We start from the raw sequence: 27282 nt of genomic DNA, 5'->3' as shown, positions 1-27282 counted from the left end.
TGCTCATTGTTTTCTTTTTTTCTTTGGTTTTGTTTTTCATTGACAAGTAATTGTACACATTTATAGAGTACAGCATAAGATTTCAATACAGATTGCATAAAAAGTGAGTATGTTTATCTATCACTATCAATTTATTTCTTTGTGGTGAAAATATTAAAAATCTTTTGTAAATATTTTGAAGTATAAAATAAGTGATTATTAACTTATTATATTAGTTTAATGCATAAACAAAGGTTTGGGGGCTGGGAATGTAGAACCAGCAGTAGAGCATATTCATGGCACACATGAACACTTGATTAAATTGTAAGGACAAAGAAATAAACAGATAAACAAAGGCCTATTCTGTCTAGTGAAGCAGGCAGTTTGGCAGAGGAAGGCTGGTGACTTCAGTTTTACCCTAGGAGAACCTGACCACCAGCACCATATGCCAGGTCTCTTGCAACTGCCAGGACCTGAATGTCATAGATTTGTTGTGAGGATCAAGTGACAGCAACCGGATAAAAGCGTTTTGCCAATAATTACTTGTTCTCTCTCAGAGCTTTGCTAAAATGTAGCTTTCATTTATTTAACAACAAACATGACTAAATTATCTCTGTTATAGCAATTTCAATATGCTTCAACCTTGAGAACTCAATGAAGCAGCCCCTGTCAGTGCTGCCCACACAGTACTTCACTTGCATTGTAGACACAATATCAGGAACTGGTTATTGAGTTCTAATCTTACATCTGTTTCAACTGCATACCATGCACAGCCCTGGAGATCTCAGGATTACAGGCTGAGATTGGGACACACTTTGCCTATTACTGCCCATGCCTCCTCCTTTCTGAATGGAAATGTCATACTGTGGCATTCATCTGCAGAGTACCACAGGGTGATCAGCCATCTCTCCCATCTGTAGATATGAAGAAAGGCTGAGGCTCTACTGCATGCAAAGGTTTCTCTATTTCCATAAATTCCATTCAGTCATCAAATTAGATTTGCTGCTAACTGAATGCATTTTATCTATACCTGGCAGGGATCTAGAAGCAAAATTACAAGATTTATGTCGTTTTAATTCTATTATGAAGCATTTAATCACAAATACCCCCCAAATGAAAAGCTCATTTATCATCTTTGCTCTGACTGAGCAACTCTCCTTAGTTCTCGTTCATGAATCCATAATGCAGGGAGGAGACTGGATGATTAAGTGTCCGATTAGAGAAAACAGATTAACCTGGCAAACATAATAAATTTAGCTCATAAGCGGGATGGTTTTATAAATGCTCACAAAAACTCTCCTGTTTAAAATCATGAGCCATTTCCTTCTGTGATAACTCAATTGAAATTTGAGCTGAAATTCAAGTTGAAATTGAATTGAAAGTCAAGCTGGATAAGAGATTTGTTCCGTTCTGTCTAGAACCATAATTGTTTCCGGGTGCTTTAAGGGAGATCCCAAACAATCTCTAGTAAGGTAAATGTCTCACTGGGGGAAGCTAACACTGGAGTTCTAGGGGAAGGCACATCCCTCCTTCCTCCAGTTATGAATTTGATATTGGTGACAGGGAACGGCCCAGAGGGAGGTATCTTGTGTGTATATTCATTTGCCCCAGATTTTGGGTCAGGGAGGCATACAAATGTGTGTGTGTGTGTGTGTGTGTATCTGGAAGGCATGAAGGTTTAAATATTTTTAATCTTTAGTTGTACAGATGGGGTTTAATTCAACATGTCAGTTTGTTAGTACAATGAATCTTGATCAGTTTTACCTGTTCCATAATTTTAAGGCCACTACTGCCACCCTTGGCTGATGGAAAAGCTTCCTTGGGGTGCAGGGAAGTTATTTGTGTGGACCACGGGCTATAATCTGTATTGCTAATGTGCAGACTGAAATATCTCTGGGTTCAATACGATGGGTCATCTTCATAACTACAGCTCAGTTTCTGTCAACTTAGAAGTTTGTTGCAGAAGGATATGAGTGGCAAGGAGGAATATAATTGTTTAGGTACGATGCTGAGGTTGTGCTTTGAGCTTTGAGTTTGTGCTAGTTAGTGGCAGGGCTTCTGTTGATGTGCCTCTGATGCCCTAAGGTGAAACTGCCCTTGAGAGGGGTGGAGCTCCTAGAGTTGTGGGCCAGGGTCCTGGAGACCTTGTCCTGGGACAGAGCATAAAGACTTCATTAGGCCAGGGGGTGGAACCTGGAGACTACCCCCCACCAGGAAACCAAACCCTAGCCCGGTAAGAACCTGGAAGGCCACGCCCACAATGGGCAGGGTCCTGCTGAGGCCACCCACAAATGGGCGGGGAAAGGTGGGCCCCGCCTGCTGTGGGCGGAGTCTTGTATGCTGTCTCGAGCTTAGGGGAGGAGCCTGGCGATGACACCCCAGTGGGGGCGGGGCTCCGTTGACCACGCCCCACCCTGGGGTGGAGCCTATTGCCTGCACAACCGCCGCTTGAGCTGAGGGCCCGCGGTCGGAGGACATCTTGGGTCGGTGGTGTGGAGTCACGGAGGCTTGGTGTTGATGGACGACTCCGATGTCGGCTGTCCGTTAGCGAGATGGCCCCAGCTGCTGCTGCGAGACCAGCGAGGAGCCGTGTCTTGGGCAGCCGCGGCCCAGTGCGGGAAGGCCGCGGGGCCCTCAGCCTGAGAGGGAGGCCGAACGTCCGTGCGTCAACCCGACGTCACAGAGGTCACCGAGGGCGAGTGGACGGGGTCAGAGAGCCGCCGTCTGATGGTTAACTGCTGGGGGAAACTGAGTCCCCGGGGCGGGGGGAGGGGCAGAACTGCTAACTCCAGGGGTGCAGCTGTGAGGTGGCGGCTGTCCGGGCTGCTTGGGGAGGCTCTGGAGGCCTTGCGCCCGCCGTGCTGGCCAGGAACGCGGCGGGGCCTGCAAGGTGACGGGTGGCATCTCAGACCTCGGAGCCGCCGGCCGGGCTTGGTGACCCTCCCTCGGCACGGATGAACTTGTGCTGGAAAAATGCAGAAAGTTCTGCTTAATCCTTCCGTTACTAACCACTCATATCTGCATGGCCGTTACTCCCAACCCAGCACCCTGCTCGAACCCGGAGAGGTCTAGAACAGAGCTGGGTGCTGTAGCTGAGGAGGGTTGCTTTGACCAAGATTCGACCCCCGAGCTGGTACAGTTCAGGTGTGGCCCAAGGATCTGTGCAGCCCCTAAAGAGCCCGGAGATGAGACAGTGTGCAACCCCAGGGCCTTGTGGAGATGGGTCACTGTAGCACCCCCGTGCGTGGAAAGCGCGGCTGGATGGGAAAGGATCCAAATGGCGTTGGAAAGCTGTGGGACAGGAAGTAGCCCGTCTACTTCTGTCTCAGGAAGCTGAAGTCTGTCTGCTGGTTTGACAGCTGGATATCTTCTTTGGAGAAATGTCTTTTTTGTCGACGTGCTATAACGTTTGCTTTTCTATTGTCTTGAGAGTTAATACAAAAACTGTTCTAATTAGTTATTCTAGTTTTATAGTGAAATTTTTTTTTTAAGAGTGTCATTACAGGGCCTTAAACTTTCACTTTTTTTTTTCTCTCAAGGCTAGCACTCTATGATTTGAAGCATGCCTCCACATTTTCCTGGTTAATTGAAACTAAAGAGTGTCATCTGCCTGGACTGGTTTCAAGCCATGATTCATACTCCTGAGTGCTTAGGAGTACAGGTGTGAGTCTTTGGCACTCAGCTGAAGTTTCTTTTTCTTTTTTCTTTTTTTTAAATTTGGAAGATGTTCCATTTGTCAGGTTTTCCTGTGTGTCAATTTTTTTTTTGTCAATTTTTCAGTATCCTGGTGATACTGCTATTTGAACATAGGGCCTCTCACTTGATAGGCAGACATGTTTACCCCTTGTGCCATGCCCTAAGCCATTTTTACATTAGTTATGTTCTCATGTTTACACCAAGACTGCTCTGGACTGCAGTCCTGTTATTTATGACTCCCAAATTGCTGAATGACAGGTGCATGCCCATCTTTTCTTGATAGAGATAAGGGATTTACTGAATATTGTCCATTGATCCTGTCCACCCTCACCTCAGTAGCTAGAATTAAAGGTGTAAGTCACCACTCCTAGCCCTCCATTGTAGTTTTGATATCAAATCTAAAGAACCCTTTGTCTTTAGAGAAATTACTACTTTTTCTTCTGTTTTATAGTTTTACTCTTTTTGTATAATGTATGAGATTTAAGTGGAGATCTGTTGATAGTGGTGGGATTTTTCTTTTCTAGCCTATAGATTTTCAGCTACTCTAACATCGGTTGTCAAAATTCTTATTTAAAATGGCATATGCCCTTTGCCAGTCAAAAATCTGTCTCCTTTACCTAAAAATAAAAGGGTTGGGACTGGGACCAGAGAGGTATTATTCAAACTTCATTCCTGTAAGTATTGGGATCCCAGAGTCAACGGCATTGGAGGAAGGAGCAGGTGGGATCTCAGCCTGCCTAAACTTCACATCATGCACTACTAGTTCTATGACTAGAGGATCTTATTGGATATTTTTCCAAAAGTTGGTATAGAATATGTAGTTTTTTGCCTGTCATATGTGATAACAAACTCAACTAGTAATGAAGATACTTAAATAGGCTTAATTGAGAAAGAGCATTTGAAAATTATATTTCAAAGTATTTCCTGTTTAAATGGTGGTTATTATAATCTTGGCTGTAATAATTCTTGAATTTTAGCATGCAGCTGTGCATGCTCACTGACTCCTATTCATTAGGAATGTGTTTGTTTATGTAGGGGCATGCTATCTATTTTTCCAGATAGAACCCATGTGGGCAGATTGTGAACTGCCATATTAATAAGACTCAAACATATTTGAGAGGGTGGTTAGACTTAATGTTTCTACAAAGTTGTCTTAAATAGTTATTTTTCAACAGATGGACAGCTTACGTGACAGTGTGATGATTGAAGTTTTCAACAGATGTTATACTTGGAAACACCATTCCAATATTAATTGTTGTAAAAAGGATTTTTAGAGTGTCTGAAAAGTGCAAGGCTGTATTCACAGGTCATTAGCCTGTGCTGTTGTAATCATAATTTAGATGATTGGAGAGTTTCCTTTGCTGGCACTTGAATTTATTTTGTAAATGAGCCTCTATATCTGCATTAGAGTGGGATGAAGAGGCGTACCCTATTGTCACTTAGATTCAACTTGTGTCCAGCATTACATCTCCCTTTAGGTTGTGGTTAGATACACATGACTTTCTCTTGCTGCATTACTCTACTTCCACACATAGAAATTGCAAACTTTATTTAAAAAAAACCAATTGGTGAGGTTTACATTACCTTTCTCAGAAGTATTAATTTAGAAGAGAAAGAAAATCTTACCAACTTAGATTTTCAGGCATATTCATCAACATAATGATCTTGTTAGCCTTGCATGTGGCCCTGCTTCTGCTGTTGACCACCTTACCCTGTGACTGAAATCAATAACTAAGGAGTCAGAAAGGACATGAAGCAGTGAGGGGAATGCTGAAATCTGCGGTGTGGCATTTGTGATTATTGTAATGGCAAAAAAAAGTGCACTGATTTTTGTTGGTAGAAGCTAGAGTGCCTAGACATGCTACAATATACAGCACAATTTTTGAGCAAATAAGCCATATTGTGTACCCTTTATTATGGCTGAATATCTGACTAGACATTCATATGAACATGAAATCTGTGTAAATTAAGTAACAGAATATTTTTGAAGTATAAGGTGTATCTCCCAAACTTTAATGTTCATAGAATATTAACATTTATACCTAACTACTCGTTGATTTTACTATACTGCAGATAAATGGCTGAAGAATTTCTGATCTTATGCTCGAATTCTGACTTTTTCATGTTAAAGTACAAGCATATAGACACTTTATAATTTCTTTCAGAGCATATACATAGTAAAACAGAGTATTGTTTCCTTTTATTAATCATTTTTATTTAAATAGGGCATTATAATACATATTTTTTAAATTTAGAATGAAATTATATTGACTGAGAGTTTGTGGATTCAAAGAGAGAATTAACTTGCCTATTGGCACACACACATTGAGTTGGAATCATTCAAAGAAAAAGACAATGAAATGGGTCTAAAGGTTTCATAAGGGATGTATTATAAACAGGGCTTAAGCTGGAACTTCTAGCCATTTGTATCAGCTAGACCATCTTTGTATTTGTCATTGCAGATGGCATTTAATGATTGCTTCAGTTTGACCTACCCAGGCAACCCCCATCCAGGGGACTTGATTGAAGTGTTCCGTCCTGGCTATCAGCACTGGGCTTTGTACTTGGGTGATGGTTATGTTATCAACATAGCACCTATAGGTAAAGTTTGTTTACTCAGCTTCTGGGAGCTTTTGTAATAAGGAATTTCTTGTAATAAGGAATGAGGAATAAAATCAAAACAAAATAAAATGTGGAAAGCAGAAAAATGAAGCTAATCTATGTTTAAGACCAAAATGTCATTGAAGGAATCATGTAGATCAATTTATGGTGATCAGTACATTAAACAAAACTCACGATAGGCTGGGAATGTGGTTTAGTGGTAGAGTGCTTGCTTAGCATGCATGAAGCCAGAAGTAGCGCTGTGGCTCAAGTGGTAGAGTGTTAGCCTTGAGCAAAGAAGCTCAGGGACAGTGCCCAGGCCCTGAGCTCAAGCCCCAGAACTGGCAAATAATAATAATAATAGTAATAATAATAATAATAATAACCAGGTGGGGAAGATATGTGCCACAAATGCCATTCGGTTTTTATGTTCTTATAGATCACATAGAAATACATTTAATTTGAATAACTATTGATGATGGCATAAAATGTGCCGAAAGCTCTTGTAGGCACAAGAGAACATATAGGTATCTCCCTGCATGGTGGGACAATAATATAGTAGAGAGAACAAGAAGAAATTATGGAAGTTAGATGTTAAAAGGGAGATTAGTGGTATTTAAGAAAATACATCATTGGGATGAGAAGTGCAGAAGACAGGAGATGGGGATGGTAGATGAAGTGATCAGAAAACTATTACGAGTATAGAAAAACTTAAAATGGATGAGAAAAGCAAGATCTATTCATGAACTTGTACAATTAATGTGAACATTGCTAATACTAAAAGCAATCTCCAGATACAGTTCTAACCACATCAAAATTTAAATTCCATTCTTTGCAGAAGTAGAAAATAAAACCCATTTTAAAATTTATACTAAAGCATTAAAGACCCTGTATAACCAAAGCTTTCCTGAGCAAAACAATGCTAGAGATGTCATAATACTGGATTTCAAATTATACTTAGTAACAAGACAATACAGTGCTGGCACAAACACAAACATATAGACCAATGGAAGAGACTAGATGATCCAGAAAAAAAATGTATACAGCTAAAGAGATCTGATGGATGGAAAAAAGATACTTTGGAGAAAAGACAGTTTCTTCAACAAATGGTGTCTGGAAAGATGGATATCCACATATAGAGCACTAAAAGTAGATCACTAATTCTTACCCTGTTTTGTAAAAAAAAAAATCAACCCCAAATGGATCAAAGATCTTAATTCACTATATGCAACTTTGAAACTACTTCAAGAAACACAGGGAAAAAACTTGAAGATAAAGGCATAAATAATGACTTTGTGAAAAGAACTACAATCACTTAGTAAATAAGAGCAAGAATTGACAAACATGGTTGTATTCAATTTTAAAATTCCTTAACATAAAATACAGTATTAACTAGAGTGAAGAGACAGTCTACAGAAGGGGATACAATCTGTGCCAACTATTATTCTGACAAAATATTAATAGCTAGAATGTGTGAACATCTCAAAAAAAAAAAAGCCAGATCCAGTGTATCACGCCTGTAAGCCTAGCTACTCAGGAGGCTGAGATCTGAGAATCACAGTTCAAAGCTAGCCCCCCTGCGTGAAAGTCCATGAAACTCTTAAAGCCAGAAGTGGAACTGTGATTCAACTGGTACAGAGCTACTCTTGAACAAAAATCTCAGAGACAGCACTCAAGCCCTGAGTTCAAGCTACAGGACCAGCACAAACAAAACAAAAAGTAGTGATGTATAAATGGCCAAATCAGTTGGACAATTTTGAAAAGAACAAATTCAAATGTCAAATAAATACATGAAGGAAATGCAAATTGAAACAGCATTGAAATTCAAACTCACATTAGTCCTAACTAATATCAGTTATGAAGAAAACAACACAACAACAGATGCTGACAAAGATGTGATACACAAGGGACCCATATGTAAATTAGAAAAACAAGACCCCAATTTAACCGCCAAAGGACTGGACTACCATGCAAATTCAGCACAGGAACTTGTTTCACATACTGAAATCTAGTTGAAAGAAGTGTGTGAAGTGTTTAGAATGAGTGCAGCTTAGGTACTAAGGTGACCCTCCTACTAAGCCCTGAAATGTTGATTTTGGAGGATTCAAACAGAAAAGGTAAACAATAATATCCATACTGCATTAGAAACACAAGGACCTCTATAATGTTAATGAATAGGGAACTTAGAATATTCTCATTTAATTTGATCAATGAGAAAGTCATAAATTTTTAGAAAGGTTTTTGTGTCCTGTATTCTCATTCTTATAGTATTACTAATGCATTTACAGAATGAGTAATTATACCTGATAAGACTGTTATTTGATGGTATCCGAGGAGCAGAGCTAGTTCTTTGGATGATATTGGAGTCTCTGTCCCTTATTAACCAGACTTCTCCTTACAGATGGCATGCCTTCCTCATTTACTAGTGCCAAGTCTGTATTCCACACGAAGGCCCTGGTGAAGATGCAGCTCTTGAAAGATGTTGTGGGAAATGACACATACAGAATAAACAATAAATACGATGACATCTTACCCCCTCTCCCTGTGGATGAAGTCATTCAAAGGTCAGAGTTTGTTATTGGACAAGAGGTGGCATATAACTTCCTGTCCAACAACTGTGAGCATTTGGTGACTTTGCTTCGGTATGGAGAAGGAGTTTCAGAGCAAGTAAGTTTTCTTTAGGAGACACAAGTTTCTTACTTGTAGAAAAAGTTATTTGCTATCATTAGTTATTTGGTATCGTAAAGTTCCCAGTTCTTAAATGAAAAGAGCAACAAAACACTGAAAAATACAAGAAGTTGAGTTTCCCAAGATTAAAGAGCAAGTTAGTGGCTAAACAGAATGAGTGTTAGAGACTTGAAGTAAAATCAAGTCCATAGCTGTCTGTCAATCATTGTCTTCTGCTCTTTGAAAAGTTTCCTCATTACTCTACCATACACAAGTTCCAATTAGTACTTTCGCCGCAGACACTGCAAAGAATGTGCCAAAAAGGATGCTGATCTTGGAGTAAGAGTTCATTTGCTGAAAATATCAATAGCCCTTTGTAGATTCTTTTCCAATCAGGAGGAGAGGCTAACTGATGATGCATCTGTGTGGGTTTGCAAATATTTTCTACTTCCTTGCCATGATAATTTTCAGTCATATATTGTGCTTTGGTATAGATCCTTGTTCATTGAATTTTGGATGCTTTTTAAGGGGTTGACTTTGAAATATCTTAGAGTCTTGTAAGTTTCTACCACTGTTTTGTAGTATTACTACATTAATTCCCAGTGACCTGGGCTTATGTCAGTTATTCTTTCCCTATCTATATCCCAACCAAGTTCCATCACTGATGACTTAATGCAGAGGTTTATCGAGTCAATGAGACAATGAATATGTAAAATTATTAGAGAAAACCTTCTTTCTCCAAATACATTATGAAACTTCATTTTAAAATCAAATACTAAAATAACTTCATAGTTATTCAACTCTGGAAGGTTGTTTTTAAAGGAGGCTAAAAACTCAATAATAGCATAGGAATCTATGAATATACTGACAACTCAAAATGTATCCAAGGCTTCCTATATGTTGGGGTGGTAGATCAGTTACACCTACTCCTCAGAAATGAGATGTGAGTCCTCTCATGAAAAAAGCTGGCAAAAGAGCTAAGCACTGGTGGCTCATGCCTGTAATCCCAGGTACTGAGGTGGCTGAGATCTGAGGATTGTGGTTGGTTCGAAGCCAGCCAGAGAAGAAAAGTCCCTGTGAAACCCTTATCTTCAATTAACCACTCAAAAACTGGAAGTAGAGCTGTGGCTCTAGGGGTAGATTGCTAGCCTTGAGCACAAAGAGACTCAGGGATAGTACCCAGGCCCTGAGTTCAAGCCCTACGACTTGACCAAGAAAAAAAAGAAAAAGCTTGCAAAAGTAGGAAATAGAACATAATGGAATGGTATATTTATGTTTATTTTTATTTTCATTAGGAAATAATTTAATTGGAAATTCATTCACATTAGGAAATAGATTAACACAATGAATTTCTATTCACATATAATAAGAAATGTGAGCTAGAAAACAAGCTGCTCACAAACTCATCCTCACCTTTGCATTGGAAATGGGTGGAATGTTAGGAAATGGGCTCCATGCTTCTTCACTAATGACAAAACTGTTCTCTAAATTCACAAGTAGTTTTTGTTTATTGGCTAAATATTTTTGCATATGGGGGAGCCATTGGTCAAAGAGTATAAATTTTAGTTACACAACATGAATTCATATGGAGATCTAGTGTACAACATAGTACCTGCAATTAACATTACTGTTTTATACTTAAATTTTTGTCAAGAGAGTAGATCTTAGATTAGATCCTCTTACCAGTAAACAAATAAAACAAAATAAAATGAAAACATCAACATCAAGAATAGAACTCAACAAAGGTAATAGGAGGAAACTTTTGGGGGTAATGAATAAGTATGTGGTATTACTTATAGGTTTATCTAGCTTTTTGAAACATTAATCATACCTCGATAAAGTAAAATGCAGTTAAATTGTCCAGGTATGGTGGTTTATCCTTCTAATCTCAGCTACTCAGCAAGAAGGAGATCAGAAGAACTGCTGTTGGAGGACAGCCTAGGCAAAAAGTTAGCAAGACCTCAGCTCAACAAAAAAGCTGAGCTGAGCACAAACCTGTAATTTCACGTATGACAATCCCATAAGTATGACAATCACTATCCAGGCCAGCCTGAGTAAAAATGATAATAACTGACGTGGTATGTAGAGTGCCTGCCTAGCAAGTGCAGGGCTCATCTTCAAACTGCAGTGTCACTAAAATAAATAGCAATTAAATTCTAAGAAAGTTCAAAGATTGCATCTATCGGCTTTGACTCTAATTTGGAACCCATCTTCTTTCCACATTTATATCAATATTTATGTTCCATGAAAAAGAAAGTATTCCTCTTCACCCTATAAGCATAGCCTCTTCCACCCTCAATATCTTCTGTGCTCTACCTTTAAATATTCACCTTCCTTTTGCCTCAGATCCCAGGAAACCACTCATTCCTTTTTAGCTTGTTTCTGTACTTTTCTTAAAAGTATATCTGAAAAAGATGGGCACGACCTTTAGTAAGCCCATGCAAGCCAACACAAATACACTCAGTGCACAGGGGTGTCACTGTTCAGGAAAGAGACGCTGGCTAACCCCTGCAGTCATTTGGAAGCCTGCCAAACAGTATCTGTGTGCAGTCACTCTAGAAACACATTGTGTTTCACTGCGCATGCGCAGATCGCAGAGTGAGACTGTTCAGTGGCCCACAAATAGAAAGGCTCACTAAGGCAGGCGGAGTCAAACTGACAATTTTATTATTCTAAGTAAGCCACAAAATAAATGCTTTGGTGCATGTTAGTTCACGAAGAACATCCTGAGGTGTTAAAATCTATGGGTCAGATGGTCCTAGATGGAGTGTTGTCTTCTAGAAAAATGAGTAATTGTCTATTCCCCATGAGGAAACAGAAATGAGGAAGGCAGCACTGTGTTGTTGGTAAGCTCAGTGGTGGAATCCTGTGGGCTGGTCAGAGACTGTGCTCAAATATGACCAGGGTCATATTTATAAGATGATTTCTTTGTTGCTTTGTATGTCCCTCCCCCATGGTATAACCCCTGCTTTTATTGTATTTGATGTTGGTATAATTTGTGGAGGGGAAGGGCAAAAATAAACTGTTTAAATAAGGATACAGGTGGACCCATTGCAACAATGAGATGTACAAGTCATTATGTTAAAAAACGACTTTACAAAACTTGGTGGGGGTTGGCGGAGAATGGGAAGGGATGGGAAGGGGAAACAAAGGAGGAGGCAACAATGCTTGATAAGAAATGTACTCATTACTTTGCCCATGTAATTGTAACCCCTCTGTAGGGTATTTTTACAATAAAAAATAAAAAAAAAAAACAAATATGACCAGGGTCAGCTTTCTGGCTGTTAGACTAGTCTTCTGTCATCTAGCAAAAATGTTTTACTTTGCTTGAAGACCTTGATTCTTAATTCTCAGACAGTAAATGTCATTCTAAGAATATGTGATTCCAAATGTGACCTTTCGGTCCTAAAATTGCCTTCGGATGCATGTGGATAGAAGGCAGTATTAGTCAAGTGCCAGGGAAACCATGCATATTCATTAGTCCCTCATGATGATGATTAATACCCTTAAATTTGGCAGTGTCTGGACTCCTTTATGGACAATTGAGCTTGAGAGTGGCTTATTTTGTCTGTATGAGAAATTAATTTGACATGATAGTTAATATTATTATTGACTTTTCTTGAAGTGTGTTTATCAGAACAGAAATTATATCTAACAAAATAAGAGCCTGGGGCTGGGAAGGTAGCTCAGTGGTACAGTGCTTGCCTTGTATCCATGAGGCTCTGGGTTCAATTCCTCAGCACCACACAAGCAGAAAAAGCCGGAGGTGGTGCTGTGGCTCAAGTGGTAGAGCGCTAGCCTTGAGCTGAAGAGCTGAGGGACAGCGCCCAGGCCCAGAGTTCAGGCCCCACAATCAACAAAAAAAAAAAAAAGGAAGCTTGTAGGTTCTTAGCTCAGTTCACAGCACTGATCTGTTTGACTAATAGAACTCGTTTAGTCAGGAAATGTGCACATGAGCACATGTGGCCACAGAACTTATCCCTAAACATCCTGGTTGGCATCACTTACTACCTTCCATGTTTTGCAGAACGGCAGTAGCACTTCCTTCCTCACCTGTGCACCACGGTAGCAACAGGCATTGTGATCACAATCAGTTTATTTCCTGTCAGTGTTCTCCATGTATAGGGACTGTATAACTATATGGGTTCATCTAATATCTTTGGCCTAATTATAAAGCTTGTAGTTTTATTTCTTCATCTTCATACAGAATTTTGCCTTGGCATGTTCATTGTACATTAAAACAGGCCTTCAGTGTGAAAAATCCTAATAGAACTTTACTTGGGACATTGACATATCTTTAGCTAAAAGATGCATTTTCTATTTCTTGCTTTCTTTCAGGCCAACCGAGCAAAAAGTATCCTTGGACTAGTGACAGCTGCTGTTGGTGCCTTCTCCTCTCTGGGCTTGTTTCCAATGAGACGAACAAAATTCTATTAACAAATTACTGAAGAGATATTGGAACTGAAAGAATACACAAGAAAGAGTAAAAGATTTCCTGGGATGAGTACTTATTTTCAGTTCCTCAGCATTGTTCCAAATTTTGATGATGGATAGCCAGTTCCTTAATAAATTACTTACTGACATTATCTTCTCATTGAGCCAATGAAGTATATTCTTCTCCTCCTAGCATAGATTTTTCTTAAAATCTATGGCAGCTTAAACAAAAAGTAGTAGCCTTCCAAGTGAGCCTGCAAAGGATCTTAACAAAACCAATAGCATATTTTCTTTAACTATAAATGCTGTTTTCCTTTTCTCTAAGGATAGCTATTTTGCTGGAGAGATAGAGAACCAATTATATGGTTTTGAAAGGAATGTTAAGAGCCCAAATTGTTACGGTTGACATTAAATTCATATGCCTTTTCTTGTACAATATGAAACTAAGAAATTAAGTATTTGGGGTAGGCAGCTTAAAGAACTCTGAATGGCAAAACCATTTGAGAATATACCCTTAACTTTTCTGCGCCTGTTTATGTGCTAGAAGGCAGGAAGAGGGTGGAAGACACTATTTTACAGTTTTTCTTTATGTGTGCCAAAAATTGGGACTTGAACTCAGGGCCTGGAACACTGTCCCTGAGCTACAGCTCCATTTCTGGATTTGGGGGTGGGTGATTAATTGGAAACAAGAGTTTCACAGACTTTCCTGCCCAGGCTGGCTTTAAACCATAATCTTCATATCCCAGCACCTTAGCTGGGATTTCCAGGCAGGAGCCTGTAATCAAACTACTTTTAAATACCACTGCAGTAGATTCCTTGGTGGCAGCAGATAAAGCAAGGTAGGATGCAGGTCACTAGGTTAAGGCTCGATTGGATTTTGTAACTTCACTCCATACACCACACATCCAGCCTGGCATCCTCCCTGGAACAACATACAACATTCCTGTCAATGGGGTAGGAGTGTGCATGGTGGTGGTAGTGGTGGCTGACAGTGAGATGAGTGAACTAGAATATGGTAAAAAAAAATTACCAACTATAAAACTCAACACATACATGTCTTAGGCCTATTAAGCTAATTTAGACTTTTATTCCAGGGCTATAAATACTCAACAAGCTAAATTGCAGGGTTAAGAATAACAGTAATAGCCCAGTGCTGGTGGCTCTCACCTGTAATCTTAGCTACTCACAAGACTGAGATCTGAAGATTATAGTTTAAAGCCAGGCAGAAAAGTCAGTGAGACTCTTATCTCCAATTAACCAGCAAAAAGGCTAGAAGTGGAGCTGTGGCTAAAGTGATAGAGCACTAGCCTTGAGTTTTGAAAAAGCAAAGGGACAGCACCCAGACCATGAATTCAAACCCCAGCTCCTACACCAAAAATCAAAACAATAATAATAGAAGGGTTCCTATGCCAGTCTGCAAAGCTTTCATTTCTCTTCCCTCCTTTCTCCTTAACCAACACCTTCCTTTCTTATGACACTAACTCTGTCTCTAGATAACCCCCAGACCATCTTCTTCCCAAACCCATCTTCTGTGGAGGTATGAAGTTTAAAAGTATCCTTTCACTTTCATTCCAAATTCGGATCTTTGTGGGATTTTTTATGTTCTAATCCCAAGTAATCAACTAATGAACAGTTTTCTAGAATTGTCAGATTAAGTTAAAACTAGAAGTAGCTTGGCTTTTTTGTTTGTTTTTGATTAAAGATGTCTACAGAGCGTAACTCTTAACCCAGAGCAAGAGACTTGGCTTTGGCAGAGGTAGAGCACTGGCCAGGGAGAGTAACTGGAACTTGGAACCTTTAGTCAGAAGCTTCTAGAAAATTCTGGATGTCTCCACTCCAGAAAGCAGTCCTTATTGTACTGGGTAGTATCAGATTTGCACTTTTGGACTCTTGGATTCATTTTCTCATAGCAATTGTGTTTAAGCATCAGTGGTTTTTACCCTGAAAAAATCTGAGCTCACAAACTTAGTCATCAGTTCTCCATAGAAACAACCACTCAGGCGGTAGTGCAGCCCCAGACTGCCCATTTGCCAGGTGTTCTTTAAATTGTTATTTAATTTTTGTCAGTTATGAGGCTTGAACACAGAGCCTTGGTACTGTTCCTGAGCGTTATCATTCAACTCTATCACTGTATGACGTTTAGCCACAGTGTCTCTTCCAGTTTTCTGTTAGTTACTTGGAGATAATAGGCTCATGGACTTTTCTACCTGGGTTGGCTTTGAACCATGATTCTAGGATCTCAGCCTCCTAAGTAAGATTACAGGTGTGAGCCACTGGCACCTGTCTTGTCAGGTACTTTGTTATCAAAATGTTTTTCCAACATTTTGAAACCTTCCTTTTAGCAATCAGTCATGAAGCTCATCTTTATCATGTTCCCCAAAATAAATGTGAAATAAAGACCTATCACCCACCAGATAGCTGATAAATTGTTGGTAAAACTGGAATTAATAAAGGCCAAGCCTTCATTGAATAAGGGATTTTTAAATACCTTATGCAATTTAAATATCATTGTATCACTTGAATCTTTTTCACTTTAAAAGTCAAACTAGTGGATGCAAATGTCAGCTCAAGGAAATCTGGCTACCATACTTTTAAGAGTGATAAACATTTTTAAAATTGTAACCCCTCTGTACAGTATTTTCACAATAAAAAGTAAAATTAAATTAAAAAACTAAAAAAAGAGTGATAAACATTTTTAATCATAAGCTGAAAATATCCTTTTTTTTTTTGGTCGGTCTTGGGACCTGAACTCTGGGCCTGGGCTCTATCCCTCACCTCTTCAGCTCAAGAATAGCGCTCTACCACTTGAGCTACAGCGCCACTTTTTCTGCTTATGTGATGCTGAGGAATCGAACCCAGGGCCCCATGGATGCAAGGCAAGCACTCTACCACTGAGCCACCTTCCCAGCCTCTGAAAATATCTTTCTAAAGCCTTTTTATCTTGTTATCAGGAGCCACTAAATTAGGCACATTTTGAAAGAGCTATGAACACAAGAAAAGGTTAAAAGGCCAACAAAATGTAAGAGGGTTTGTTTTCATAGAATAAACTTATAATGTTTATGACCTCAATTACTAAAATACTGAAAACATTTTTCCATTCTGAAGACTTCAGAACAATCAATTAAAAGCTATCTTACACAGAATCCACTCCTCATAGATAGGCACATATTTGATAATCATGGAATTGACTAGTCTCCTAGGCTTTTTGGAAATCGCAAGGTAATTTTAAATGTTCACCCAAATGAATTTCCTCTCAACTTCACAACAGAGGTAATACATAGTAAAGCTATAGTGTGCAGAATTTATTCATAAATAATGGACCTTTGTCTGGTCTTTAATGTGCATATAAGGTGATTCAGATAATTACGATGAAAATACAATGTTGAGATACAAGTCTGTCTTAAAACATGAGAATTGCCATGTTGTAGTTATAAACATTATGGGTTCCTTCTCTAGGAACTCTTTTTGTTTGGCAGTACAGGGTTTTGAACTTGCTATAATGACACTATACCACTTGAACAATGTCTCCAGGCCTGCTTTCTTGCTGTTTATTCTGGTGTTAGAATCTAGGAAACTTTTTCTGCAATGGATGGCGTTGAACTGAGATCTTGTAGACTTTAGCTTCCTGAGGAGCTAGATTATAAGCATGATCCACTAGTTCTTAGCTGCTTAGGATTTTTTTCTGTTTTCCTCTTTTTTAAAAGACAAGCAAGGTTGTGTTTGGGCAGATTTTTGGAATAGAACTGAAAGTTTTCATGAGTTGGAAATAAACAAGAAATAAAGGTGTGATGCTTTTTAAAGTACAAAGCACATTTAAAGTTTATTATTTTTATAGTATACTTAGGACCTTCTAGGTAACTGACCCCCAGACAGTATATTTTGGGAATTGCCAGATTTTGATGGTTTGCTTAGGTACTAGCTTTGCCCATGCCAAGATCATATTTAATTACCACAAACCTCTGCAATTCCCCATTTCCACACAACTCTGCTTCACTATACAGTTAGGGTTGAATTTTCTGAAGCTACTTCATATTTCTCTATTAAAACCATATGAAAAAAAAGAAGAAAAAAGGAATTTAGTGACCTTGGAAAAAAATGCAAACATAAACATGCGTCTCAAGTGAATGTAAGACTTAAGTAAGCTTGTAATAAGTGTATAACTTCCAAAGATCAAATGTTTGTTTTACTTTCCTTTCTCTTATTAAGGTCCATGCCTCTAATTTCATTACTATGACAGGTATCCTGAAACAACACAGTATAAATGCAGTTCATTATTATTATTAAAAATGATAATCCAAGAATGCATTTTTCTGGATAGTAAAGGATGTGATCAAAGATAAATGTAAGGTCAGAATGTTGAGAAATTGCACTTAGAATGCTGGGATGGAGAGAGCAATATAAAGACACACATACTATTTTCACCTTTCCACATGCAATGGGAAGATGTCACTGTTACACATGCATAATGACAATTCGGATCACAGCCTGGTCCAAAAATGCTGCTCTGTGGTTTGCCCTCTCAATTTGACTTTCCCTTCGGGAGCCTGTTCAGGGTCTTCATAGCCTCTGTTGATATAGAGCCCATTTTTGCCATCATCTGAATATGTCCTGTTGGTGGGAGGCCAGGTAGGGTCAGCTGCCAACTTTCTTTGCCAGATCCTATATTGACTTTTAGAGTAGAATCCAAATTCTTTCTTGATCAACAGCCAGAGCTCTCGATTTTGAAGGACAGCATCCTGGAAAATCAAGTGGGGAAAAGCAAAGCATTGTGCAAGTGTTCTAGCTACCAGGTGGCTCAACGTGGCCTGCCTCATCAGGCTACTCCGAGATTCACCATTGCTGCAAACTCAGCTACATCTCCCCATTTCTTCCCTTCAAAAGCTGTAGCTGAGAGATCTGCTGAAAGCTTACAGCCTTTTGTCTATACTGACTTCTTGGTCATATCCTAGCTAGTGGCTTATCTAGAATTTTTTGAGTAACTGATAAAATGATATACAATAATCTACTAAATATCAAGAAAAGAAAATTTGGTCTGGGAATGTGGCTTACTGGTAGAGTGTTTGCCCAGCATGCATGAAGCCCTAGGCTCAATTCCTCAGAACCACATTAACAGAAAAAAGTAGGAAGTGGCACTCTGGCTAAGTGCTACCCTTGAGCAAAAGAAGCTCAGCAACAAGTCCTGAGTTCAAGCCCCAAGACTGGGGATGGGGGGGAAGAAAGAAAAAGGAAAGAAAGGAGGAAGGAAGGAAGGAAGGAAGGAGAGAAAATGAAAGAGAAAATAAAATAAAAGGAAAGAGGGAAAAGAAAAAAAAAGATTTATCACTTGTGCTATTTGCCATGTGCCCCATATAAGGTACCAATTATTAATGCTTGTTGAATGAATGAATGAACTCCAGCAATGTGATAATTTTTGTTTTATATTTTTTGAGTTCTCTTTTCTCTTTGTTCACATGATCATGCAATTTTTACACATTTATAATAGGAGCCAGGCATGGTGGCACTTGCCTGTAGTCCTCTACTCAAGAAGTAGAGGAAGGAGGATGGTAGAGGTAGAAGGATGGCAGACTGAGGCTAGCCTGCTCAAAAGCAGTGAGACTCTGTAAAAAGCAAACTGAAGGCAAATGACTGTGCTTTGGTATAGGTAGCAGAGTGTATATCTTACAAATGTGAAGCCCTGAATTCAGTCCTAGTACTACCAAAAAGATAATAGAATTAGTCCAAATTTGTACTCCACTAAATTTTCTGCTATACATAATTTTTATGTAACTATAATTCTTACATTTTTGTTTTATTGCAATAAGAATATAGCCACAATCATCTTAATAATTAGCTTTAATTCTATATAATTGCTATATAAGTATTTAAATACAATGTTTAAATTTTACATTTTGCCATGGTAAGTAATAATATGCTGAAAATACATGTAGATTTCTTTCAGTCTCCTTTTAGGTTATGTTTTAAAAATATAGTCTCAAAATTGAATTCCTATACTAAAAGCTTTGAGAAATGTTATACTAATTGCACCTTTAAATATATCTATAGATATAGAGATGTATACCTATTTATATATATAGATGGACAGATAGATAGGTAGATAACATCTACATATGGTTGATCCCTTTATGCAAGGTAAAATTCATTGCATGATTTTTTTTATCTTTCTCTTTTAAAACCTGCATCTGAACCTTTTGCTGAGTGGATAATTTGCTGACACTGAGTAGAAGAGAAGTGCTAGAAGGGATGCTCTACAAGGGCTGAGATTGATGAGAATGGACAGTGGTATTCTTTGTCCCTTCTCTCTTGATTAAGGAAGGCCTCCTAAGCTTGATTTTCACTCTAAAAGGTCTCATTGAATTTTAGAGCCACAAGATCACCTGGCCTTGCCTTTTCTAAACTATTGGGAACATTAGAGAAGTCTTAACAAAATGGTTTCATGTGAGGCCCAATGAGAACCAACTCAGTGGTTTGTTTTCTGTGGCAAAAAGACACCAGGACCATTTCTCAATAGCCTCCAAAATGTTTTGAATCCTTGTCCAAAGAGAACATGTATACTTAAAAAACAAAATACTTTAGTAACTACCATATGTAAAAATCAAAGTAGTTCTCTTAAACGGAGTATCTGTTGGAAATGTCACACCCTTCATTTGTTGACAAACAAATGAATATTTGTTTTCCCCTAGAAAAAATATTTTGCCCAGGAAAATAGTCAGAACAATATACAGAATTTACCTCTACAAAGAAGGCCACGCAGAAGTGGGTCAGGGATGCCACCAAAATGGAAACTCTCCATGAAGTTATGGTGGGGATGAACTTTGAAAAAGAAATGCAATCATTACCCGTTGCAACAATGAGAAGTACAAGTTGTCATGTTGAAAACGAACTTTACAACTTTGGTGGGGGGGGGGGAGGCTGGGAAGGGACGTGAAGGGTAAACAAAGGAGGAGGCTGCAATGCTTGATAAGAAATGTACTCATTATCCTGCCCATGTAATTGTAACCCCTCTGTACAGTATGTTCACAAAAAATTTTTAAAAAAAGAAATGCAATCATTAGATATTGCATATCTTCTACTTTAAAAAGCACATAGTCACCATCTTACATTGTCTTACGTACTTGCAATAACTGAGCTTGGAGGGTTAGCATTACTTTCTCTCGTTTCCAGCTGATTAGATGGAAGGTCAGTGACGCCCAACACTGACTCAAAGCCAATAATCAAGGGCAGAGCCAGAACCTGACTCACTGGGCTGTGCCCTCCCTGGCTTGATAGCATCTATCTAGCAAGCTCACCTCAGGGGACAGTGGTATGATGGAGGACAGCCTGACTCACTTTCATCTGAGATGCAGGGAAGCTGGTATAAGATTAAACCATTCATCTACTAATTATCTTGCTTCTGATTCTCCCAAAGAAAAATCCACCTGGAGTTCATTTATCAGTTAAATTATAGTAAAAGTAAAGTTAGGGCAGAAGAGCAAATTTACTTTGACTGAGAATGAGTGAAAAATGTTTTGAGCAAATAATATTCCTGATCCTGAATTCAATGGCTTTATGAAAAAAAGCCATCTGTATTTTTGCAAGGAGTTTAAACAACACCTTTCAAAGATGCATGGTTCACGAAGTGACCACCAGATATCCTTATTTATTAGCTGTGAGAGCCCTAATTTTCTATGGTTATGTCCATAGTGAAAGGGTAGCCTACATCTCCAATTTCTGACCCACAGAGGCCTAGGAGTGGGGCTCCCTTAAGGATTATAACCACTAAATTCTAATCAATAAACTGATATGTGTTATGTTTGGTCATTTGTTTTCTCAGTAGGGGCAGACTGATCAAGGTTATGGACTATAGCACATTGGGTAGAAGGGTCTGGGGGAAGATGGGTAGGATCCAAGAGTATATCCTGGCCCTGGCAGGGGCCCAGTCGGATCTCCCACCAACCTGTTGCAGGTAGGCTCCTCTCCAGCTCTTGGTCTGGAAAGCACTTGATTTAGAGTGATTTACTTACACATAAGTCTTCTTTCTTAGCTTCTGAACAATTTGAGAGCAATGACTTCATCTTATGTTTGTTATCCTGATACTGAGCAAAGTCTAGAGCTCATGATGTTTTGAACGAATGATTCTAGTTTCTCCCTTTGAGGCCTCTCTGCCTTTCTACAGGCCCCTGGCCATCCTACAGTCAATCTGTCTTACACACCTTTCTGAATAGTCTCCACTGACTTGCTTTGGCATGAAATGTAAACCTCACAGGCTACCCTGGCCCACTTAATCCTTCCTTTATTCTTTCTTCTTGTTCCTCAGACTCCCTCAGTGGTAGACACTCTTCTAAACCCTCTGTAAAGCAAGACTTGCGTTTTCATCCTGACTACCCTACGTTCTTTGCATTTCTGAGACAAAAGAAGTCCTTTTAATACTTTCTACTTGTATTTAGGCAAAAAGTTATTTCCTGATCAGAAGCAAGTCTGTGTCTCACTTGGCAAAATCCAGCTTGGACCTTAGTCAAGTTCTATTACTCCATGAAGCCTCTCATGATGACAGTCAAATCCAAAATCATGGCAAGAGTTCCCCAAGCGTAGATGGCATCAGGAGGCCAGGACACAATGTCACTGAAGAATGGTTCATCTTCCATGCACAAATATAGCCTGAAATTCAGTGGTTAACCTTCCCTTTCTCTTATACCTCTCACAATATTAGGTCCAAAAAATAGATTCAGAACTTGTTAATGAATTTATCTTTAACTCAGTAGAACCTGGATCGAATGATGTCCATTCACAAAAAACTGCACATGGACCATGTGCAACATTCAAATGTTAAGTATGTCTGAACAAAGCATTATTGGCCCATGCGCTTGCATTCTGTTTCCCTTTTAGCATTAAAAATATCTATTAAATGTTTAAAATTAAATTTGGAGAATAAATTGTATTAATACATAGTACTGGTAGAATGTGACTGAATAAAATATGCAAATATTTCAGGTTTGAACAAGATAAATGTGCCCAAGGACAACACTAATAACATGAAAACCTGTGAGATAAGAAATGTCAGATGGTTTTTCTTTTAGTAAATAGAAATCCACAATATCTAGTGGTCAGAGAGAATACAGAAACAATTGACTTTCAAATTGCAGTATAAGTGTGATACATGTGAATCTTACCACACATTCAAATAAGTAGCACTTACCTCCAATTTTTGGTATAGATCTTCACTGTCAGAAAACAGAATGAAAATCGTCATGCCAAAGGCAGATGTCAACAAGAATGAAAATGTATCTGCAGAAACATCAAACATTATTTTTAGATGCTGAAAGAATGTTTCCTGTAATTGGGCACACATTGCAGAATCAATTATCTCTGTTGGGCAAATACTAGATACATCTTCAGATGTGTTGATATATCCTCATATGTTTTCAAATATGTTCAAATTCTTGTAAGACGAAAGGTGATATATTGAAAATCTTTCTCATGAGTCTGGGGCTAGACTCTATTTATTACAGGAAACCTAAATAAAGAAGTAATCTCCACCCAGGATCCCTGGTGCTTGTATACCTTGCTATGCCCAGCCCATCTGCATGGCCAACAGAGAGACCCTGACACATCATCTTTGCCCTCGAGTGAGTGGGTTGTTTATATGGGATGAGCTGTCAGTCATCCTGGAGCATCTCCTTCTCCATTGCAAGGTAAATGAAGTACACAGAGCTGTAACAGTTAAGGATCTTCTATAATCTGGCCAGGTAGCCTTTCTAAACTGCTCTCCAAATGTCCAGTATTCCACATTTTTGCCCTTGCTCACAAATTGTCTTATATAGATAATATTCTTCCTGTCTTAAGCACATTTTCCCATTTTTCTCTACATAAGGAGTCCAGTCCAAGTACTACCAAGGACGCCTCAATCTCCTATTAAGTTTATTCCATGTGTTATATATTGCTTATCATCCAAGCTGTGGCTGTGTAAAAGTGACTGTGTATTCAGGTAAAGGGAAAGGTGATGTACAGAAGGGTTACAGTTACATAAGTAAGGTAATAAATACATTTCTTTTTGAACAGTGAGGTTCATTTGCAAGATAGTGTCTAGTATCACTGTTGCATTGGTTCACCCTCTGTCCCACCATTTCTGTGATTCCCCTTCTCTTTCCCAAATCAGATAAATGTATATACAAAACAAAGGGTACCCTGAAATTAAAACAAAACAGTGGCAACAGGGAATAAACCATAGGAAAAAAAGAAAGAAAAAAAGAACTGCAAACAGTACACACACACACACACACACACACACACACACACACACACACCCTCTTGTTTCCATTTCTTGGAGTTCATTTTGATAAGCATCATTTTATATGGTCATATGTACATAGCTATTGAGCTATTGTGATCCTCTGCTAAGAATATTCTAGCCATATTTTAGTTACTACAAATGAGCTGCCCCATTACTTTGGAGAGACAAAGTTCCCAGGATATGTGGGTGCCAAAAATCACTGCAAAGGCTCAATTACCTCTTGGTGAGCTTAATTTTAACTTAGTACATCCTAGATCAAATGATAGCCATTGATATAAAACTCCACAGTCAATGTCTGATAGGACATGATCAACTTATAAGTCTATATTTTCTTTCCTCTTATAACACATTATTAAGTATTTAAACTGTATGTGAAAAAAGAAGTTTCCTTAATGTATTAATGGATTAATTTCATTGTATTGATATGAGAGAATAAAGCATCTAGACTGATAAAGCATCAGGTCTGAACTCCAATGACAGTCAAAGATATTAACAGGACACTTTATAAAATAGTGCTTTAGAGCTGTTTGAGATAAGATTATCATTTAACCAAACGTTTCTGCGAAATAAATGATTCTACAACCCTCATAAGTTGTATTTAAAAATTCCAGAATTGGCGGTCCACTCCTTTCCCTCAGTTCTGTATCAGTTCCCATTAGAAACTGGAAGCAACCACTGCTCCACAGTGTTAGGTAAATTAAATCGGCAGCGGAGGAAAGAGAGAACAGGGGAAAGGTAGCTGTAGGCTACCTCTGGTCAAGTTGGAAACCCACGCAATGGGGGGAGGGGGGGAAGAGGAGGCGGGAAAGAGTTGAACCACAGCCAGGCCAGAACTTACCAAGACCAGGGGGCGGGAGAAGGTGTAGTCACACCTGATGTGGATGTGACCTCAGGGAGGGATGGGGCAGGGGACTGCCTCCAGGTGTGCCAGTTAGCTAGGTGATGCAGGTACTGGGCAGAGACTTAGCCAAGAGGAGGGAGGCTCTGCTTGACCTTCCCAGGGAGGACCTTACACACAGCAGCCACTATTTTTGAAGTGAGCAGAGTTCTATTTTACCCTCTGTGCTCATTGACACTGCACTCTCTCATCATAACTTGATGTAGCACCTCTGAGAAGAGGTGTCAGCCTTCTTGAGAGGGGTGTGAGGCAGAGAGAAGGAAGGGGGAAGAGAAGAAAAGTGACTTGACCCTCCTGGTGATCAGATCCTAAGATCCTGTTAGTACTGGGGAAGTATTTTAGAATTTTGGAGTATCCAGCATAAATACTAGACCCTTCCAATGTACTGTGCTAGACATTTTATATGAAATGCTTCCTTTAAGCTGGATGCTTGTAATGCTAGCTACTCAGGAGGTTGAGATTCGAGGATAGTAGTTTGAAGTCTGCATAGGCAGACAAATCCAAGAGCCCTTCATTTTCAACTAGCTAGCTAAGAGCCTGAAGTGAAGGTATGGCTCCAGCGATAGAGTACCATGTCTTGAGCCAAGAAGTTAAGCAAGAATATAAGGCTCTTGGTTCAAATCCCAATTTGACAGAAGAGAGAGAGAGGGAGGATCACAAAGCTATCAATAGCTTTGTGCATATGATCAATAGCTATGTGCATATGATCATATAAAAGAATATTTATTGAAATGAACTCTAAGAAATTGAAATAAGGCTTTTTTCTTTGTTGCTGTTTTTCTCTTTCTTTACCTTTTGTCTTGTTAGTAAGATTATCTGTTTGGGGAAGGAAAGGGAGGTACAGAAGAGTTGAAAAAATGGTGAACAGATGCAGAAATGACTATACACTATGCTGAAAATGAACTCTATAATTTGTGGGTGGGAATGGGAGGGAAAACTGGGAGAGAGCAAGGGAAGGGGTGACATTGTTCAAAAAGAAATGTACTCATTTACCTGACTTACGTAACTATAACTCCTCTGTATATCACCTTATAATAACAATAATATATATATACTAAAAACAGGAAGAACAAGAAAGAGAGAGAGGGCAAAGAGTGAGAGAAATAAAGGAAAGAGAGGAGGAAGGCAGGTAGGGATCAATATAGTTCTCACCCTTAGGATGGGGTTCTAGTTATACAGAAGAGGAAAAAGAAGCATGAAATGTTTAAGGTAACTTTTCCACTGTTAAAAAGCTGTCCAAAGACCACCTTGTATTTGAATTGGTTAAAACCTTTTATAAATCACCTTGACATCTATGTTTGGGTAAAAAAAAAAAAAGAATCCTGAAGATTCACAGGATAGGACAAAGACACTATTGGTGTCTGTCCTTACATGGGAATGAATGAGCTTCTGCCCATGGGCTCCCTTACCTGGGCACATTATATGTAACAATCAATCACGAGTAACTCCAAGTGCTTCTACCTACAGCACAGAGTTGCAACTCTAGGGAGGGTGGAGAAACAGAAAAATATTCAGAATGCCAAAGTAACTTTCACATACTTACAGTTTGAATAGATGGGTTTTCGAAATGGCTTTCCCTTAGAAAAGATAAATGCCACCGTGATGCAGTTGAAGGTGATTATGGGCCACAGGGTGGTACTCTCAAAACTGACAACGGAACCAGGAACCAGAGTTGCATTTCCAGTCCAGTTTCTTTCCACACTCCCATTGGTTGAGAAATTACTTTGGTTGGCCCGAAAGCACTCACTACAAAACAATCACCAGCATTTATGGGACCTTCTATTCTCTTTTCACCCATTAAGTTAAAAAAAAAAAGTGTAATCACTACCATGGGACTCTAGTTTTCAATCTTTTCCAACTGGTAACTACCAAAACATCTTTTGTTCATTTCTTGAAGTGAAAAAGAAGAAATAAAATTCAGAAGCCAAGATTGTTCTTTGGCTGGCACTTCATTTCGGATAAGAAATCTGTCTTTGAAAGCTTGAATGGCAGTTTTCTGGGACTGTTTTAGTTCAGAGTGACTGTACCACATGAATTGAATGTGTATGTGTACCTGTCTGTGTATATGCACATGGATGTATTCTTTTTCATGCACTTGTGTAACCCTCCTGACTTGTGTCCTGAGTTTGAGTGTTCTTACTCTAATCCTCTCTCCTCATACAGTCAAGGAATCTTCCTAAAAATCTGGACATGACACTTTGTTGATCATGAGGTGTCTATGGTGGTGTTTTGGTACTAAATCAAGTTCAAACTTACCAGATTGACCTAGAAGACATTCCCACTCCAGACCCAATCTACCTTTCTGGCTTTATCTTTTGTCATCCTCTTCCCCCCCCAATACACACACACACACACACACACACACACACACACACACACACACACCTTACACTAGTAACAGAATTGTTCTCCTGTTCCTCAAGTACCACCATTTCAAGCATTGGGTCAAGCATGCTGTTCTTTCTAATCAAAGTGAAGTTTATCCTTCAGATCTCGCTATATCTGAAATTACTTTTACTGGGAAATGAATCTACTTCACTCTATTCTGGCCTTTGTTAGTGCATTCCGCGCATAATTTTGTAATTATTTTGCTGATATATATTTGTTTCTCAGCTATGGGATGTGAGTTGCTTTAATATGGAAATTTTCTTCTGACATTATTTTGTTTTCTGTCTTTTTTTTTTTTTGTCGGTTGTGGGGCTTGAACTCCAGGGCTCTACCACTTGAGCCATAGCACCAC

The 27282-nt window shown here is 39.0% G+C and overlaps 2 protein-coding genes across 2 annotated transcripts in view; one reads left to right on the top strand and one right to left on the bottom strand.

Annotated features, from left to right (window-relative positions):
• Window positions 1-6137: 6137 nt before the first annotated feature.
• Window positions 6138-13380, top strand: Plaat1 (phospholipase A and acyltransferase 1). Its single transcript, XM_042670154.1, has 3 exons — window positions 6138-6276; window positions 8678-8943; window positions 13282-13380. Exons 1-3 carry the CDS (start codon window positions 6138-6140, stop codon window positions 13378-13380), a joined length of 504 nt encoding a protein of 167 aa, XP_042526088.1.
• Window positions 13381-17855: 4475 nt separating this feature from the next.
• Atp13a5 (ATPase 13A5) overlaps window positions 17856-27282 on the bottom strand; it is a 99317-nt gene continuing 89890 nt past the window's right edge. Inside the window, exons 27-30 of the mRNA XM_042670324.1 lie at window positions 26086-26288; window positions 22550-22638; window positions 20107-20187; window positions 17856-18113 (exon numbers count right to left, since the gene is read on the bottom strand). Coding sequence (XP_042526258.1) covers window positions 17856-18113; window positions 20107-20187; window positions 22550-22638; window positions 26086-26288 — 631 coding nt within the window. The remainder of the gene's footprint in view (window positions 18114-20106; window positions 20188-22549; window positions 22639-26085; window positions 26289-27282) is intronic.

The sequence above is a fragment of the Dipodomys spectabilis genome, unplaced genomic scaffold, assembly GCF_019054845.1.
Source record: "Dipodomys spectabilis isolate Male_0828 unplaced genomic scaffold, ASM1905484v1 ptg000017l, whole genome shotgun sequence".
Lineage (NCBI taxonomy): Eukaryota > Metazoa > Chordata > Mammalia > Rodentia > Heteromyidae > Dipodomys > Dipodomys spectabilis.
The sequence above is the reverse complement of the archived record's forward strand: the minus strand, read 5'-3'. Positions and strand labels throughout refer to the sequence as shown.